The following is a 17918-nucleotide window of genomic DNA, read 5'->3' as shown; positions in this document are numbered from 1 at the left end:
TAGCGACTCACAAATTGTGAGTCGCAATTCATCGCAAACTGCGAGTCGTTATTTCTGGGGGTCGTACATCGGGCCCCTAGTTTCTATAGTTAAAACATTTTTGTAATTGTCTATATCTCTGTCGCCGGTTGATGACTCTTCACAAAATCTTCCCCAAAAATTCGTCAGTTACATCAGCTGCTGTCTGGAAAGTTTCAGGGTGATCCGTTAAGCAGGGGTAAGAAAAAGAGAGGTCCCAAAATGCTTTTACCACACTCATTTTTCCATAGGGATTTTGAACAGTGAAAGCACCCGAACCATTGGACAGAATTACACCAAATTTGACAGAAAGGTAGCTCTTGGTCCATAAAGCAACTTTGTTATTTAATGTAAATCTGTTCAGATTTTTTACAGTAATTTAAGAAAAAAACAAATTTTATATAGATATCGTGTTGAGATCTGATTGGCTGCCAACGCTTCAGCAGAGTCCCTGAAATAAAAGTAAAAAAATAGGTAAAGGGGCCTGGGTAGGGACACCCTGACCCCTTAGCTCTGGTACTGTGGTTCCAGAGGGACCCCCAAGGGCTTGAAAAAGTGTGGGCTCCCATGCTTGTTTTGTAAACAGCCCCCGGGTGGGGATTGGGGGACACCCACTCCCCCTCCCCTCCGTTGGGGGCCGCCATCTCCTTGAGGCTTTTCTTTTATCAAAATGGATTCGGGGGGCCACCCAGCCCCACCAATCCTCCCCCGCAGCCCAGGGGTGTTAAACAAATATAAGGCAGCCCCATAACCTTGGAAACCGCCACCTTCCCGGGGCTTTTACAGATCCAACGCTGGGAAAGCCCCAGGACCGCCACTTCCCCGGGGCTTTAAATAAATTAAACGCAGGGGCTGCCCGCCCCCCCCAGCATCTCCAGGGACCACCACCCTGCAGGGCTCCAATAAAACAATGAAGGGGTCCGTTGTGGACCCCCCAGTAACTCGTAGCCTAAGGTAACTATAACTCGAGCTCTCGCCATGCACTGCTAATTACCCAACAAATTAAGGCACTCATGACATCTTTGGTAACATTATTGATAATTTCAATGTAATGTTTGCAGTAAAGTTTTTGATGAAAAAGCTGTGCATGGCAGGGGCACACAGTTACCTTAGGGCACATGTTACAGTTACTTGAGATAGCTCTAACAGCTGAATTTCGATGGTTTGCCATGTTTAAAATGTGAGCCTTAGTGTAACATCCCTGTAACCTTTTATTTTTTGAAGTGAATATACATATATATATATATATATATATATATATATATATATATATATATATATATATATGCAAAATAATTATTTATTTTAGGATTATTTCCCATGCGGTTCAATTTTAAGACCCTGCTGCCATCATTTTCTATGGGATGGGGTTGCAGTGTCAGTAGTTGGCCATGTGTGGTTCTGGACGTACTCCAGGTCTAAATTGGAGTACATTTACTACTGCTCTGGGACCTATTTAGCTATAGTAACTTTTGAAGTGCAATTTAGTGAATAGCAATGGGCTTACTCTTGGGTGTCTGTCCCTCCCTACCCCAACCTCTACCATTTAGGAGAAATGATTTCCCATTTTCAGCCACTTTTCCTATACTTATCAATAAGTAGTAAAGTTACATTTATGCAGATTCTCCCATACCATACATAAATATAGAAGAGGTGGAGATCTCAACCTGTAGATTTATTCATTTCATTTTGTAGGAAATGTGTAGTACTACTGTAGTACTGCTTTTCTTAGCACAAAAAGAAGTTTGTGATTCAGGCCCTAAGAGATAAAAGTGAAAGGAGGGCAAACAAGAGAGTGTTCATTAAAAGGACTATGATGGACCAATCTGGAAAAAAACAAAATCCATCTTAATCGCTTCGGGCTGGTAACTCTATTTTTGGGCACTATCAGTCCTTTTTGAAAAGTAATTTGTCATTGATGCATGGACAATGCTCAATGGTATTTGTTATTAGCTTTATCAGAGTTAATATTCAGATATGATCGAAACTTCCTTTTTATAGGCTGTAATCGAATTGCAAAGCACTATTCCAACAGATGGCTTTGGTCTCTCCTTTCTCACATGCAATTTAAATTTCTTACTGATGGCCATAAAAAGTATCTATATGAACTACATTAGCAAATAAGGTTTCCCATGGTAACACTGAATCTCACACTTCCCTTTAAAAAAAAAATGCAAAATGTTCAAGCATCCCTTTAAAGTGAGACAGTCATAACAGGACAAGCTGTAATTAGAAGTGTTGACAATGATGTGCAAATATCATGAACATCACTATTTAATAAAAGGTTTGCTACATCATCATGTGCACAGTATTTCATGACTATTGGCCTAAGGATTGTGAGCCCGAGGTCAACAATATGCAACCATCATAATGGACTATAGTGAAAGTCTTGTAAACATCCCATCCACTGGCCCTAAACCTGCCTGCAGGCATCTGCCAGATACCTTGGTTTTGGTGGTATTTCTTCTGGTCAAGGAATATTGGTGTCTCCACTTTGTGCATCAACAGAGACGTTCACATACTCACCATTTACTCTTTCTCAATAAGATGATGACAACGATTATTTGTGCTGTTTTGGGCATTATTATTAATTTCCTTAGATACACTATGTTTATTCAGCAAATCCTTTCTATAATGATGGCATCAGCATTTTTGGAAGATTGTTAAATTGCACCAAACTATTTGCACTATGGAGATTTAAATGTTTTCTACTCAAGAAATATTTATCTTGTGTAAGCCCATTTCACTCACGAAAGGCTCTTTATTATCCCCCCATCCAAAAGAAAACACAAAAGTTGACTTTTGGCATTACTAGCGATTGAGGGGAGACAAACATCTATTTTGAAGGACAAGAAGCCATCACCCAAGAGACAGATCCCAGCAGGACACCAACCAGAATGTAGCTGGAAAGCATAAGAGCAGAGCCAACCAAAGTGCCTGAATAAACAGGGGGTAGTCGTCTACTGTTTCTACTTCCGGTTTGTGAACACCTGGAAATGGATGAGGCTGTAGGATCTTGGGAAACTGATCCAGAGGTCTAGTTGAAGACGCATTGTTAGCATACAGGGAAGGTGGTGCCTACAACTCAGTTAATGGTCACAGTTTAAACAGATCCTCGCTGCAGCCCATGCATAGCATACTTCTTCTAAGTGCTTGTTGGCATCTGAGACTGCAAAAGTATAGGCAAGCTCAGGTGAAACAATACAGTGTGAGAAGGGACAGAATGGAGGCAATAGGGGTCATAGAGGGAAGAGAAGTAGTCTCCAATTTACCAATACTAAACAACATTTTTTATTAATGATTTTTCGATTGAAACATGGGAGTCTGCAATTCATGTATCAAGGCCAATCTCCTATTTCTTCATTACAGTTAAGATGTGCTATCGCTAGTCGACTGTAATAAGAGCATAACGTAGCTGATCATCTGTAATAAGTCACTGCAGTTGATTTGCGACATTCTAATGCCTGCTGCCTAAGCCAGCAGCCAAGGTTTAAGACAGGTCAGAGACAGAATTAAAGCTGCAAGAAAAAGTAGAACTGGCTTTTCGTTTTTCTGCTCTGCTTTTCTAAAATGTACAGCCATCAGCAGAAACTAGATGTATATGGCAGCATGTTTATTTTTCATCATACTGTAAATAATTAATGAAAAAACAGAATCTCTCCATGGGTCTACACATTCTGAAATATGACATCTTTTAATATGACAAATTCAACGGATTCTTTTTAACACATTACTAACTGCTTTTTGGTTTAATTTCACACTACATTATGTACTTTTAATCTTCATGGCTGTAACAATACTATCCTTTCATATGAAAAAGCAAGAGACCAATCATTTAAGCGGTTTTTAGGAATCTTGATGGTGTGACCTTGTCTTATAAGGAATAAAATACCCTCTGATGTACGATAAAAGGATATCGCAAGCCCTCCCCCCAGGTTTCTATGGCCTCACAAAGGAGCTCAGGTATGGTCCACCATATGGTCATGGAAGACCACTGTACCTTATCCCATACATTAAGAACGGACCCAGCCTCAGCGGGAATCCGAACACTATACATTAGCCTGGAGAAAAAACATACCATGACATTTTCTCAAAACAATTTTAATTACAACACCTACCAAAATCATTGTACAGTGCTTTGGCTAATTTATATATGTCATGATAACAAAGGGAGATCTTCTCCCCAACTGTGGAGTCCCCTATGGTAAAGTATAGGGTTTATTTAACTCAAAAAGTGTAAAATTATTTTATGTTAAATATTAATGTAAATTCATTTTATATACTTATTTTACATGCAGAACAAAATACAAAATTGAAGTGCTACAGAGCTACTAGCTTAATGTTGAATCAAATGTTTAATTCGGTTATATATGTTAAATTAAAATTATTTTTCATAAGTTTAAATTTAAAAATACCCACCTGAAATAAAATAATATATTTTATTATGTATTATTAAAAGTGACTTATAGAATTAATTAAAAGTAATCTGATTACATTTTAATCAGACTTAATGTTACATTAATTAATACAAAACAGACTTAACGTGCTTTAGAATTAAATAATATTTAATTATTTGTTTTTTTCTTATCATAAATGTATTTATACCTTTAATAAACTACTTATGCAGTTTTATTTTATCTCCCTACTGCCATTATTTTCAATAGGCCCCTTGTCCTCACACCCCCCACCACTGCTCCACAAAGGAGCTCCAGGTCCTGAATGTCGGACATCCCATCAACAGCTGCTACACAGCCTCCCACGCACAACCAAAGGACCCTTCACATGACTACACTGCTGTTTCTCATGCAACACTAGTGCCTGCACTGCATCCACACAGCAGACTCCAGTGCATTCTGAGAAATCCCCCCTCCTTATGCAAACACACCACGGAAATCCGGGACACCATCACCACCCAAGACCCAGACATCGCCCTCATCACTGAAACATGGCTAACACTCTCCTGAACCGCAGACAGCGCCACGGCAACCCCGGATGGCTACAGGATGATAGAGCGAGACCGCACCAACAAACATGGCGGGGGCATTGCAGTCATCTTCAAGGAAACCATCCAATGCACCATCACCGACGACAATCCAACACCCCTCATGGAGCACCTCAACTTCACCAAGAAGTGAGGCACCTTCGCATACAGATCGCCAGTACCTCCCCCACCCTTCTGCAACTCCATCACCAACCTTGACTCCCTCCACTACGTCCTACTCAGCGATCTCAATTTCCAACTTAACAACACCAACTCCACTTCCCTCAGAGAACGTCAGCAAAATCAACCTCACACAACTGGTCTCAAATGCATGCACAAAGCCAGACACACACTGGGTGGCATCTTCACTTCTAGCGACAGAATCAATTTCACCCACGTGACTGAACTCACCTGGACCGACCATGTCATTGTCCACTTTACCAGCACACCACTTCCAAGCACCTCAGCATCCCCCACCGAATTTGGAGCAAGGTAACCAAAACCCTATGGGCACATGCCCTAGGTACTACACAACCTGGGCCCACGGCAGACCTCGACCTCATCCAGGCCATCCAAAACTTCACCACCTGGATCACCAAATCCCCCGACAGAGTCGCCCTGCTGAGACCAACTAAAACCAACAACGTCTCCAAGCCAGCGAGACAGTAAATTCCGGAGCTCAGAAACTCCAAACGCAACTGCCACGGCCTCGAGAAACAATGGCGCGTGACTAAGGACCCCTCTGACAGAGCTGCCTACAAGGCAGCCCTAAACAACTACCACCACCACATCAAGGCAGCAAAAAGAGTAGCAATCACTGCCCGCATTGACACCGCAGCCGATCACACACAAAAGAACTCTTCAGAATCATCAAGGAATTCTCTAACCCGATAGCCACAGAGACCACTAGCCACCCATCCCAGGAACTCTGCAACACCCTCTCAGACTACTTCAACAGCAAGATCACCACAATATACAACAATTTTGAATCACAACCCTCCATCTCCGGCCTAGGCAACATCTCTAAAGCAGCGAACACCAGCCACAAAATAACTTCCTGGTCCCTGATTACCACACAGACCACCGCAGCCATCATGTCATCCATCCAGTCCGGGGCACCCACCGAGCATTGGCTTTTCAACCTCTGAGCCAACACTATTAGCACAGAACTAACCCATATCCTCAACACCTCCATCTCCACAGCAACCTTCCTGGACAAATGGAAGCACGCATCGGTCAGCCCCCTCCTAAAGAAACCCTCCGCCTCCCGACCACAGTGCTTGAGAAAGCCATCAAGCAACAGCTCACCGACTACCTCAAACACAATACCCTTCTCGACACCTCAAAATCAGGATTCTGGGCCAACTACAGCACAGAGACTGCATTGATCGCCACCACAGATGACATCAGGACCCTCCTCGATCGAGGAAAGTTGGCAGTTCTGATCCTTCTGGACCTCTCTCGCAGCGTTCAATACAGTCTACCACCACACTCTCATCAACAGACTCCACAACATAGGCTTTCAACAAAATGCCCTTATGTCGGTCGCCTCTTTCCTCTCAGGCCGCAAGCAGAGCATCCGCCTTCCTCCCTTCACTTCTGCACCCAAGAACATCACCTGCGGTGTACCCCAAGGATCTTCCCTCAGCCCAACCCTGTTCAACATCTACATGATCCCCCTCGCAGACATCGTCAGATCCTACAAAGTCAATATAGTCACTTACGCGGATGACACTCAACTAATCTTCTCACTCAAAGACCCAGAAAACGCCAAAGCCAACTTCTGAAATGCCATGACCAACGTAGCAACATAGATGAAAAACAGCTGCCTCAAACTAAACACTGACAAAGCGGAAGTCCTGATCTTCGGGAAGAACACCTCCATATAGGACCACAGCTGGCGGCCAGCAGAACTCAGACCAACGCCCTCTCCATCAGACCTCGCATGAAACCTCGGCATCATCCTCGACTGCCAACTATCCAAGACTCGACAAGTGAGCTCAGTTGCCTCTTCCTACATCCTCCATATGCTCTGCTGAATCGTCAAATGGATCCCTAACGACACCAGAAAGTCTATCACGCATGCTCTGCTAGGAGAGGTGGAGATTTTCACTCATAGGTTTGTGAAAAGTATACTGTAGTATTTTAGCAACACTACTTCAGTACTATTAAACTTACTACAAAATGCAGTTTGTGAATAGGCTCCTTATATTGTGGATTATTATTCTCACAAGAGGGAATTCAACTTTATCCTTTTTTTCTTTTATCTTTCATACTACTTCTCACCTGATATGTAGATTGTTGACTCCTTCCACAGACTCAGCATGGGGTTTTTGATCCAGCAGTTGAATTTTTTTGAATATTTATTGATGATATAAGTTGTCCTAATGGAAAACCGGATATCTGAACCTGAGCTATGCACTTCTGTGGATGATTTGATACTGCTCCCTCTGTCGTCCTTCCACAATACTTCGGGTTCTGGATACCATCCTGATGATGTACACACAATCTTGACAGCTCCACTGTGGGACTCTTCTAGATAGACCTGAGGTCTGGAGCCCAAAGCTGAAATGTAATGAACACACCTACGATGATACCTGAACAACTTCTCACAGCTTCTTCATAACAAACTTCTCCCCAAGACCTGAAACTTTGCACCATTTAGAAATTCGATCTCTTTGCAGCTCACTACTTACACACACACGGTCGGCTTTAGGGCAGAGTGACCAGTGCAACTGCACCTGGCTCTGACTTTGGTATGGAGCGATGTGTTTAAAAATACTATGGGTTTACAAGCAAGTAAACTTACTTGTGCGTCCAGCAGTTTTCAGGTACTATCAAGATAATGCTGGTTATTAATGTTCCTGCTGGTGAATGATCTGAATGTTGTCTAGTGGCAGTTTTCACAGTAGCACAGAGGGTTGATGTGCCTGCTGCAAAGAACGTGTACCAGGCAGATCACAGAACTGAGTGTTAGTGAACTATGAGCAGTGCTATAAAAAATGAAATGTATGTCAGAGAGGGGCTATGGAAACGTTGGACACTGCTGGAGGGTGGTAGTGAGGGAATTCGTGGAGAAGGAGGTCATGGGGTGGGGGGGCAAAAAAGACCCTTGCCCTGGGTATACCACCTTGTAGCACTTAATCTCTGACTTGACCTTTAGTCCTTTAACAGTAGTGTTCAATCAAGGTGCAAGATTGTACCTCCCAACTACTTCTAAAAAATGCAGAAGGATCTCGTAGATGGGTTTTGCTTGATTGCTGACCAGGCCTCAACTAACGTGTTAGCCTCCATAAGACTAGTTTGCCCAGAAGAAGCAGATTCATTCCAAAGCACCATGATGATAGTATCAATTAAAAGGTTTACGGAACCAGTTCAAACCATTTTCACAGGGACTCACTCTTTCTATAGACTGCTCAGGTGTTTTTGACATTTTTACAAGCCATGCTACCAGCAAAAAGAAGCAACTAAAATGTGATTTTATATATGAACAAAATGTATCTGTTAGAAAAATGAAAACTTGAAGACTTTGTTTTCTTTTTGTTTTTATGCTTCTTACATTTGTAGGCTTTACAAAACCAGTATTTATTCATTCACTAATTCATTACTGAAACTAGTTTCAGAGCGCATAGAGTTTGAGCTGTCCCTTGCTAAGAGGAATCCTGCAAGGAAATATTTGAGGCAAATGTGGGCCCATTTGGATATAGATGCGCGCTGGCTGGTAATGCTTCCATTACCTACCGATAATTGCATTACTCCTAGTCCTACTCCCTCCCCTTCCTTACAGTTCCTTCCCAGTACAGGACAACTGAGTTTCTGGTTGGTTTGTTTACATTCAGGAAGGGGAAGGGATGGGGTGTTTTATATTAGGGAAGGGAGGGGCTGAGGAGAGGCAAGGGGCCTCAATGGTGTTAAGGAAGGCGAGGGAGGAACGAGATGTAATGGTGGAGGTTTTTGGTCTAATTAGCTGCTCACCTCATCCACTCTTGACATTTTCTGCTCTGCCTTTGTGTTGTACGCGTTTAACGGTGTAAAAGTGTATGAAAAACTATTAAAAGCTTTAAAAGAAAAAAAGAAGATGGTCTCAGAGGCTCAACAATGAGATCAATTAGGGAGTGAACTCAACATGATGGAAGGTGCAGCAAGCAGCAGCCTCTCATATGAAGCAATACAGCACCTCCCTTATGATGTTTCTTAATGTTGGTGTTAACTGCTGGTGTTAACCCTGTCAACATTGATTGACATAACAATTAGGGGACTGGCCTATCCTGTAGCAGGAGTTCTGTAGATAATATTTAAAGCTGGAAACAGTAGGAATTGAATTAGTAAATCATAAATAGTTTGAATGTTTTTTGTGTTAAGGAATTCAGAACAGAAGATGGAGGAGATTTTTCACATTATGGTGGCTATAACTCGTTATTTTTTTGAACGCACGTTTTTGCAATTATATTTAGGAAATGTATAAACGGAGTTCCACGTTAAACGCACTGACAATATTGGCTGTTAAATATTCTGGGGCAGATTTTTCAAAATGTTCCTTGCGCCCCACTACAGCGACCATATGTGCGCAGTATTTAAAATACAACGCACCATGGTGCAGGGTAGGGGGCAATAGCGTCAGAATTTCTGATGCTATTGATTTACTGTTAAGGGTTAGCGCCACTATTTTGGTGCAAACCTGGAACAGTACATAGGGGCCAATTGTAAACAATGGTGTGTCCCCTTTTAACACCTGCTCTGAGCATATTAAATATGGGTGTAATGGACAAGTAGGGAGTTTTAATTTATTCTGGTAACTAGTTTTCTGTCTCAAGTATAAACCCCTTTTAAAACTCTTGCCATATTACATGTGTTTATTATAACAATCTGTAACAGAAGTGAAAAAAGAAAGGAAGCAAAATGCCAAAAAAGCAACAGAATTAGAAAGATGTGTCACTTGGGTTAATTCATTACACTGATTATGCTTTCACTATCTGGCTCACTGACCTGCCACTTTTAATTCCACCATGGTCTCCTCATAAAAGGATCCAGCATCAAGCATACATGAGTAATTGCCACTGTCTGAAGATGTGACATTGCGTATGATCAAGGACACATTGCCAACTTGGACGCCATCTTTATTGAGCGATGTCCTCCCTTTGTAACCTTCCATCTGTTCTGCACTCCAGTCCTGTCCCAGGCGATGGACATGAACAGTGTTGTAGAAATGGCCTTTGTACCAATTCACAGTCATGTCCTCTGCACTTATCGCAGGTGAGAGGTGACATGGTAACAGAGCATCTTCTCCAGGAAGGATGATAAGAGGCTTGTTCGGCCCAACAACCAAAAAATCATCTAAAGAGTCAAGAAGAAACAAATGTTTGAACGGGAGATACTTCACAACATGAACAGTAACACCAGTACTCGAAGACCGCATCAAAAGTATGCAGCATTTTAGGCACATTCCATTTGCAGAGATCCACATTCCAAACTTTAAGTGTAATATTATTATAGAATTACAAACCAACTTTTTACCCAAAGAACAAGACCGAGATAAATAAACAGCAATCAAGACTATTATTGGTATTAATTAAAAATCCCCCAGTTTCTGGGAAATGCTGGACAAGAAATACTGGCTGAAATTCCTTAACCATGCAATCTCTATGATGATGGTAATTCAGCATGTGGATTCAACTCAGTAATTTCCGTTTCCACCTAAATTTGGAAGGCTATCGGGTGTACAAGATTCAGGCTTGGGAAATGTAGGTCATGGCTAAAAGAATTCTACCTTCTCCATCTTTTGAGAAAAAGACAACTCAATGACAATTGAAGAAGGAATCACAATAACTCCCCTTCCTATATTTTCAGCTCTATATGCATTGTTTCCTATTTTCACTGTAAATGAAGTCATGGCCAACCATCCATCTGCCATCACTGTCACCTTCAATGACAAGTTAAGTAACTGTTTATCTCTGTTACTTTCCTTGAACCTTCTTTAAGGTAGGTGAGAAATGTAACCTTTAGGTAGATGTCACTTATGCTTGGTCTGCACTAGACTCTGCCACCTAGGTCAAACCTGTGGCTCTACATCAGAATGCTTACTATAGCTAAATATAGATTTTTGACTGTAATCTTCGAAAGAAATGTATTTCCTGTCAGTAATCTCATATGAAATATCTGTAAACCTGTTTTTAAGAAGTGATAGTCTTCACTAAATGTGAGAGAATCACGTTTATTACGATTGTATCTATTGCTAATGCATCTAAAATGTGATATTACTGATGATCAATGTAAAGTCTTAAAGTTATTTTTGTGACTTATGTTATGAAATAAACTAAATTTGACTTAAAAATGAATATGTTTGAATAGGAATGACTCATAAGTGAGTTGTTGTGCTTGTGTGGTGAATGCACGTTTGGTACTGGTATGCGTTGTTGTGTCCTGCATTTATTCATGGTCAGGAGGACCTGCAATGCTGTGAAAAGATTTACGCATGGTAAAATATAGTAATTTGTTGTAAAGAAAAAGAGGATTGGGAAACAACATGAAATCCAACTATGAATGCCAGGTTATAGAATTTTGATTCAGCTGTCACACAACAGCTCAATATCACTTGAACTCAGCTAACGGGGCTGTCATCATACAACTGGCAGAAAATAATTTTGATGCCAAAAAAGATTTACATTTAGGCTACATCAGCAGCAAAAAGTTTAAGAACCAGGGAACTAGAGAATGCATCCATGTTGTATCACAGTTCCAATAGGTCTCAATCTAACCTTGTTCAGGACCCTCCCACAAGAACACCTTTTTGTGGGCTCCCTACACACAGGGTTAGGGTCTTTCACAAACAGCACGGTAATCCGCCCTTTAACATATAATAACTAGAGTGGGCTTTGTGTCCGCCCTTTGCATCCGATTGGGAGGCGTTCTTGTTGATTTCTGTTCCCTGTCCTTTATTTAATGGACTTCCTCGTTATTCCTGTGTAGGCCCCACATCTGGAGAATGTTAAGTTTCACCACAATTTTAGATTGGGTGAGTATTTCTTCACTGCTGAGCAAACTATTTTTTGTTCTGCTTTTTGTGTGGCATTTGTGAAGCTTTTTCCTTCCCTCTCTCTATTGCCCTTCCATTCTGGTCTTCCTTATCCAACCAATCTAGTCATCCTAAGCTCCTGTTACCAATTTTAACACACTGCTTTACTATTTTTCTCCTTCTCCTTCTGCCCTCGACACTGAGCACTGTTTCATCTGGGTGTCTCTGTGTCTCCCCTGCACCACCTTGCTTTCTCCTCGCTGTTATTGGCTTTGCCAATGCTTGTAAAACTGAGGCTGCACTGACGAGGCCAAAAGCAGTGGCTTGCTTTGTTGGAATGTTATTGACACATTATTGGTGCAATGTGGTGGCCATCTTAAAAAATTACCATTGCAACAAAACCTTGAATGGTGTTAGTATCAACAGTAACGTGCAAGACAATTTCTGAAACTGCGAAGAACTCCTGATTGAAGTCTTACCTGCACGTGATGGAGAGACTTTCAGAAGTAAGAAGGTAACCAAATGGATGGTCAGTCTCAGGCGTACTGTTCTCACCATCCTATAGAACAATTAGCCAGGGATCTCTGCACTTTTCCTTCACTGCAAGAATTGCCAGATGATTGGTTGAAGACCAGGGAAGCTGCAAAGCCTAGAAATAAGATGGGTAAATCGCAAGTAACATTTCACTTGGTCTCAAAGGTGAACAAGCAAAACAAGAAATTACTGTTGAATGTGCATCTATAAAAATTTGGTCAGTAACTGAATCATGATAGCCGTTACTCTAAAACGCGGAGTAAAATGTGAAGATTAAGCTTCATCAAATCCCCGTTTCCCCTGCCTCATTTAGGGGCGGGGGAACTGCCATATTCCCGATACTGGAGCCTCAGCTGGCTCTCCCATCAGAAACCTTCACCCCAGATGTCTATTTGCTGGTGGCGTATGGCTACGGGACTCGTGCGTCGCGGGGGCAGAAGCACTTCCCTGGTAAAGGCAAAGACTTCTGCTGCAGATGTATTCTACCCTCTATCACAACACAAGTTATGGCTGTCCCCTTCGTGCCAGTTAAAAAACTCCTAGTGCATTGGGAACATATATATATTTTTTAGAAACAACCTCACACTTTGGGGGTTTGTTCTAAAATGCAAGAATGAATGCTGAGCAACAAAACCAGCTTGTCCAGAATTTCTGCTGAAACACGCCATGCTGGCAGGTGAACAGTTGTTTAATAGGTCCCTGCCAACACTTCAGGGATCTCGAAATTTAGCAGACTTCCCTCCACAGGGGGCAACTGCTGGAGGGGGCAGACATCACTGATCATTCACTGTGCATATACGCTACTATGAAACGTCCTTGCTATTGGTTTCATTTTGGTTGATAAGACTACAATTTCTTTGCAGGCTGCATTGAGTTGAAGGCTACCTATCAACCATTTTTCAGTTGCTGTGTCTTGAAGTAGCACCTGCCTATCTAAGCAGTTCAGCTTTTAGTAGTTTCCTGAAGTGTAGTTTGCTTGCACCCACATGGATACAAAAGAGTCTACTTGTGCCACGAGCCACGTACCCCTACATATCCCTATCCATAGTTTTATATTGAACTTTGACTGTGGATCTGCATATCGGCTGAAGAGAGATTCCAATTTGGAAGACAGGATGGCAAGTGTACCATCATCTTCCAAAGTGTCAACGAGATGAGTGATAGCAGTCTTCATTGTTAAAGGTCCTTGAAAAAAGGGTTTACAAAAAAGTGAGTACGTCAGAAATACGAGAGAAACTGCAAATATGCTGAATCATGCCTCCATTTATAATATGCAATATGTAATGTGTATAGGTTTATTAATAATAAGAACAATGGCTTATTGAGGGTGTCTGAGGACTGATGAAGACTGAGTGTCAGCCGAGGGTGATTGATGAACGATTGCTGATCACAGAGGACTGTTGAAGAGCTGGCTGACTGCGCCTTAGGACTGGCAGAAGGCCTCCAAGAGCGTCTGAGGACTAGTCTGGGAGTTATTAGGCTTACGTGACTGTCTTTAGGAGACAGATGAGGGTCAGGCCAGTCTTTGAGAGCTGGAGGAGCTAATAAAGGGACCTTTTAAGATCCCCGGACAGGCATCAGATGGCAAGCTGAAGGCCCTCTACAGTTCACTAAGTATGACTGAGTGGAGGCTCCCTCGGACCACCAATTGGAAAAATTGTAAGGGGCTGGTTGCCTACAGACGTGCTCTAAAGGGGATAACAGACATGTTTTGGGTGATGACAGTGGCCCGAATAGCAGGCTCAAACCCCAATGCTATTAAAAGGCCTGCTCCCTACTTTTCCTGCAGAATACACTGTTAAGACAGGAGGACCTACGTTTTCTTCAGCTCACTGTCAGTGAGAGAACTCCCTCCTTACAGGCATGAAATCCCACTCCTGCCCTCATACACTGTTGTGGTCAGGAGGCTTACATCTTTTCCATTAAGCAGATCCATGTTCCACATGAGCTGCATGGTCCAGCTCTCTTAAAAATTGGAACTTGAGCTTTCAGGTTTACAGAGGGTGGCATGGACTAGCCATTGGCACTCCTCACAAGTGAGCTAGGTTCTGTAGTATGACAATGCAAAACTAAAAGATGTCAGTTCCTTGCAGACCTTCTGTGGTTAGGTTATGGTTGGATGGTGGTGAACACTTGAGGAAGGGAATCCTGGGCGTTCTTAAGACTGTCAATTACCATTCCTTCTTAGAATACCAATGTTAGCCACAATCCATTGAGATTCCTACTTCACAGACAAAAAAAAGACTGTTGTCCAGTGGGGCATATCTGGGACTGGGTTATAAAAGGACAGTTTGTACCTAATTGAACTTTTTATGCAATTGTGCACCCAGCCGCAAGAACTGGCAAAAGTCCAAAATAAAAAGAAATAAAAAGACTTCTTTTCAGTTATCATTAAGCATATAACCACTACATATACATTAATATATATATATATATATATATATATATATATATATATATATATATATATATATATATAATGTCACTTACCCAGTGTACATCTGTTCGTGGCATGTTCTGCTGCAGATTCACATGCTGTGCATTACTTCTGCCATCTAGTGCTGGGCTCGGAGTGTTACAAGTTGTTTTTCTTCGAAGAAGTGTTTGAGTCACGAGAACGAGTGACTCCTCCTCTTCGGTTCCATTGCGCATGGGCATTGACTCCATTGTTAGATTGTTTTCCCACAGAGGGTGAGGTAGAAGTGTTAGAGTATATAGGTAAAAGATATATATATATATATATATATATATATATACACACATACATACAAATGTTTGTAACTTAAACAACAACAGACTCCCGGGGAGTTTGGAGGGTGCATGTGAATCTGCAGCAGAACATGCCATGAACAGATGTACACTGGGCAAGTGACATTTTCTGTTTAGTGGCATGTGTAGCTGCAGATACACATGCTGTGCATAGACTACAAAGCAGTTTGTCCTCCCATAAAAATAGCGGTGGTTAGCCTGAAGGAGTTGAAGTTGTTACATATTTCATTCATTGGTATATTGCCTAAAAAAGCCACTGTAGCACCTTTTTTCCTTGTAGAATGTGCTTTAGGAGTAACTAAGAGATGTCTTTTGGCTTTAACATAGCATGGTGTTCCTAGTACAACTTTATGCTTGTCTACCTGGAAGAATGGTTCTTCAATAATAAAGGCTTGAATTTCAATACTCTTCATAAAGACATAATTGCTACTAGTAAGGCAACCTTCCATATTAGAAATTACGTTTGGCAGGAGTGCATGGGTTCAAATGGTGGGCCTATAAGTAGTGTGAGCACTATGTTTAAATTCCAAGAGGGGACTGGAGGTGTCCTGGGTGGAATGATTAGTTTTAAACCTTCCATGAAAGCTTTAATGACAGGAACTCTAAATAAGGAGCTTTGCTGTATATTTTGTAAATATGCTGAAATTGCAGTAAGATTAATTTTTATAAAAGAGAATGCTAAATTTGATTTTTGTAAATGAAGTAAATAGCATACAATATCTTGTATTGATGCTGTAAGAGGGTCAATATGTTTAGATTGACTGTAATATACAAATCTTTTCCATTTGTTTGCATAGCACTGTCTAGTAGTGGGTTTTCTTGCTAGTTTAATAACTTCCATATATTCTAATGGGAGTTTTAAATATCCAAACTCTATGACCTCAGGAGCCAAATTGCTAGATTGTTTTCGAATTTGGGTGCCTGATTTGACCTTTGTTTTGTGTCAACAGATCTGGTCGGTCTGAAAGTTTGGAGTGTGGTACTACTAACAGGTCTAATAATGTTGTGTACCACAGTTGACGTGCCCATGTTGGTGCTATGAGTATCATGTTGAGTGAAGTTTGATGCAACTTGTTGACTAGAAACAGAATGAGTGGGAGAGGGGGGAAAAGCGTAAGCAAATATTGCTGACCAATTGATCCGTGGAGCATTGCCCTTGGATAGGGGATGTGGGTGTCTGGATGCAAAGTTTTGGCATTGTGTGTTTTCGCTTGTGGCAAACAAGTCTATGTTTGGTGTTCCCTATTGTTGAAAGTATTTTTGAAGTACTTGAGGATGAATCTCCCATTCGTGTCTTTGTTGGTGATTTCTGCTGAGGATATCCGCCAATTGATTGTCTATTCTTGGAATGTATTGTGCTAACAGGTGAATTTGGTTGTGGATTGCCCATTTCCACATTGTTTGGGCTAGAAGGGAGAGTTGGGACAAATGTGTCCCTCCCTATTTATTTAGGAAATATATGGTTGTCATGTTGTCTGTTTTGATAAGAACATTCTTCTGTGTGAGAAAAGGTTGAAAAGCTTCGAGTGCTAGGAAGACAGCCTATAAATCCAAGAGATGTATGTGTAGCTGTTTGTGTTTGGCATCCCATTGTCCTTGAATGTTGTGGTTGTTTAGGTGAGCTCCCCAACCAATCATTGATGCATCTGTTGTAATTATGGTCTGAGGAACAGGGTCTTGAAATGGCCGCCCTTTGCTTAGATTTGTGGAATTCCACCACTGAAGGGACATGCATGTTTGGCTGTCTATCAACACTAGATATTGAAGTTGACTGTGTGCCTGTGACCATTGCTGTGCAGGGCACTGTTGTAAGGGCTGCATGTTTAGTCTTGCGTGTGGAGCAATTGCAATACATGATGCCATTATCCCTAAAATCTTCATGACAAATCTGACAGTGTACCGTTGATTTGTTTGTATTTGTGTGATTACATTTTGGAATGCTTGTATTGTTTGTGTATTTGGATATGCTAGTGCTTTGTGAGTATTTAGTATTGCACCCAAATACTGTTGTATTTGTGCTGGTTGTAGATGTGACTTTTGGTAGTTTATTGAGAACCCTAGTGTGTGCAAGGTTTGTATTACATAATTCGTATGGTTTTGTCAATGCGTATGACTGATTCATTTTATTAGCCAATCGTCTAGATATGGAAAGACATGTATATGTTGTCTTCTTAGGTAGGCTGCGACTACCGCTAGACACTTTGTGAATACCCTTGGAGCTGTTGTTATTCCAAATGGTAATACTTTGAACTGATAGTGCTTTCCTTGAATGACAAACCTGAGATATTTTCTGTCCGCAGGATGGATGGGTATATGAAAATACGCATCTTTGAGGTCTAATGCTGTCATGAAATCATGTTTTTTTGGAGTAGTGGGATAACATTGTGTAGAGTTACCATGTGAAAATGTTCTGACAGGATGTAAAGATTGAGGGTTCTGAGATCGAATATTGGTCTGAGGGTGCCATCTTTTTTGGGAATTAGGAAATATGGGGCCAGATGTAGGTAGGTTTCCTTTTGCGAGTTGCACATTGCGAGTCCCAGCGTCTCGCAATTTGCAACTCGCAAAAGGAAATGCAGAAAGGTGTCTCAGACACCTTCTGCG

The 17918-nt window shown here is 41.5% G+C and overlaps 1 protein-coding gene across 1 annotated transcript in view; it reads right to left on the bottom strand.

The window, feature by feature from the left end:
* The window catches only part of LOC138299190 (butyrophilin subfamily 1 member A1-like), a 140647-nt gene that overhangs the window by 50271 nt on the left and 72458 nt on the right, over positions 1 to 17918 (bottom strand). The window contains exons 2-4 of the mRNA XM_069237288.1: positions 12491 to 12660; positions 9986 to 10333; positions 7286 to 7564 (exon numbers count right to left, since the gene is read on the bottom strand). Coding sequence (XP_069093389.1) covers positions 7286 to 7564; positions 9986 to 10333; positions 12491 to 12569 — 706 coding nt within the window. The 5' untranslated portion in view covers positions 12570 to 12660. The remainder of the gene's footprint in view (positions 1 to 7285; positions 7565 to 9985; positions 10334 to 12490; positions 12661 to 17918) is intronic.

Source organism: Pleurodeles waltl, chromosome 6 (assembly GCF_031143425.1).
Source record: "Pleurodeles waltl isolate 20211129_DDA chromosome 6, aPleWal1.hap1.20221129, whole genome shotgun sequence".
Classification (NCBI taxonomy): Eukaryota; Metazoa; Chordata; class Amphibia; order Caudata; family Salamandridae; genus Pleurodeles; species Pleurodeles waltl.
This window is presented reverse-complemented; position numbering and strand designations above follow the sequence as displayed.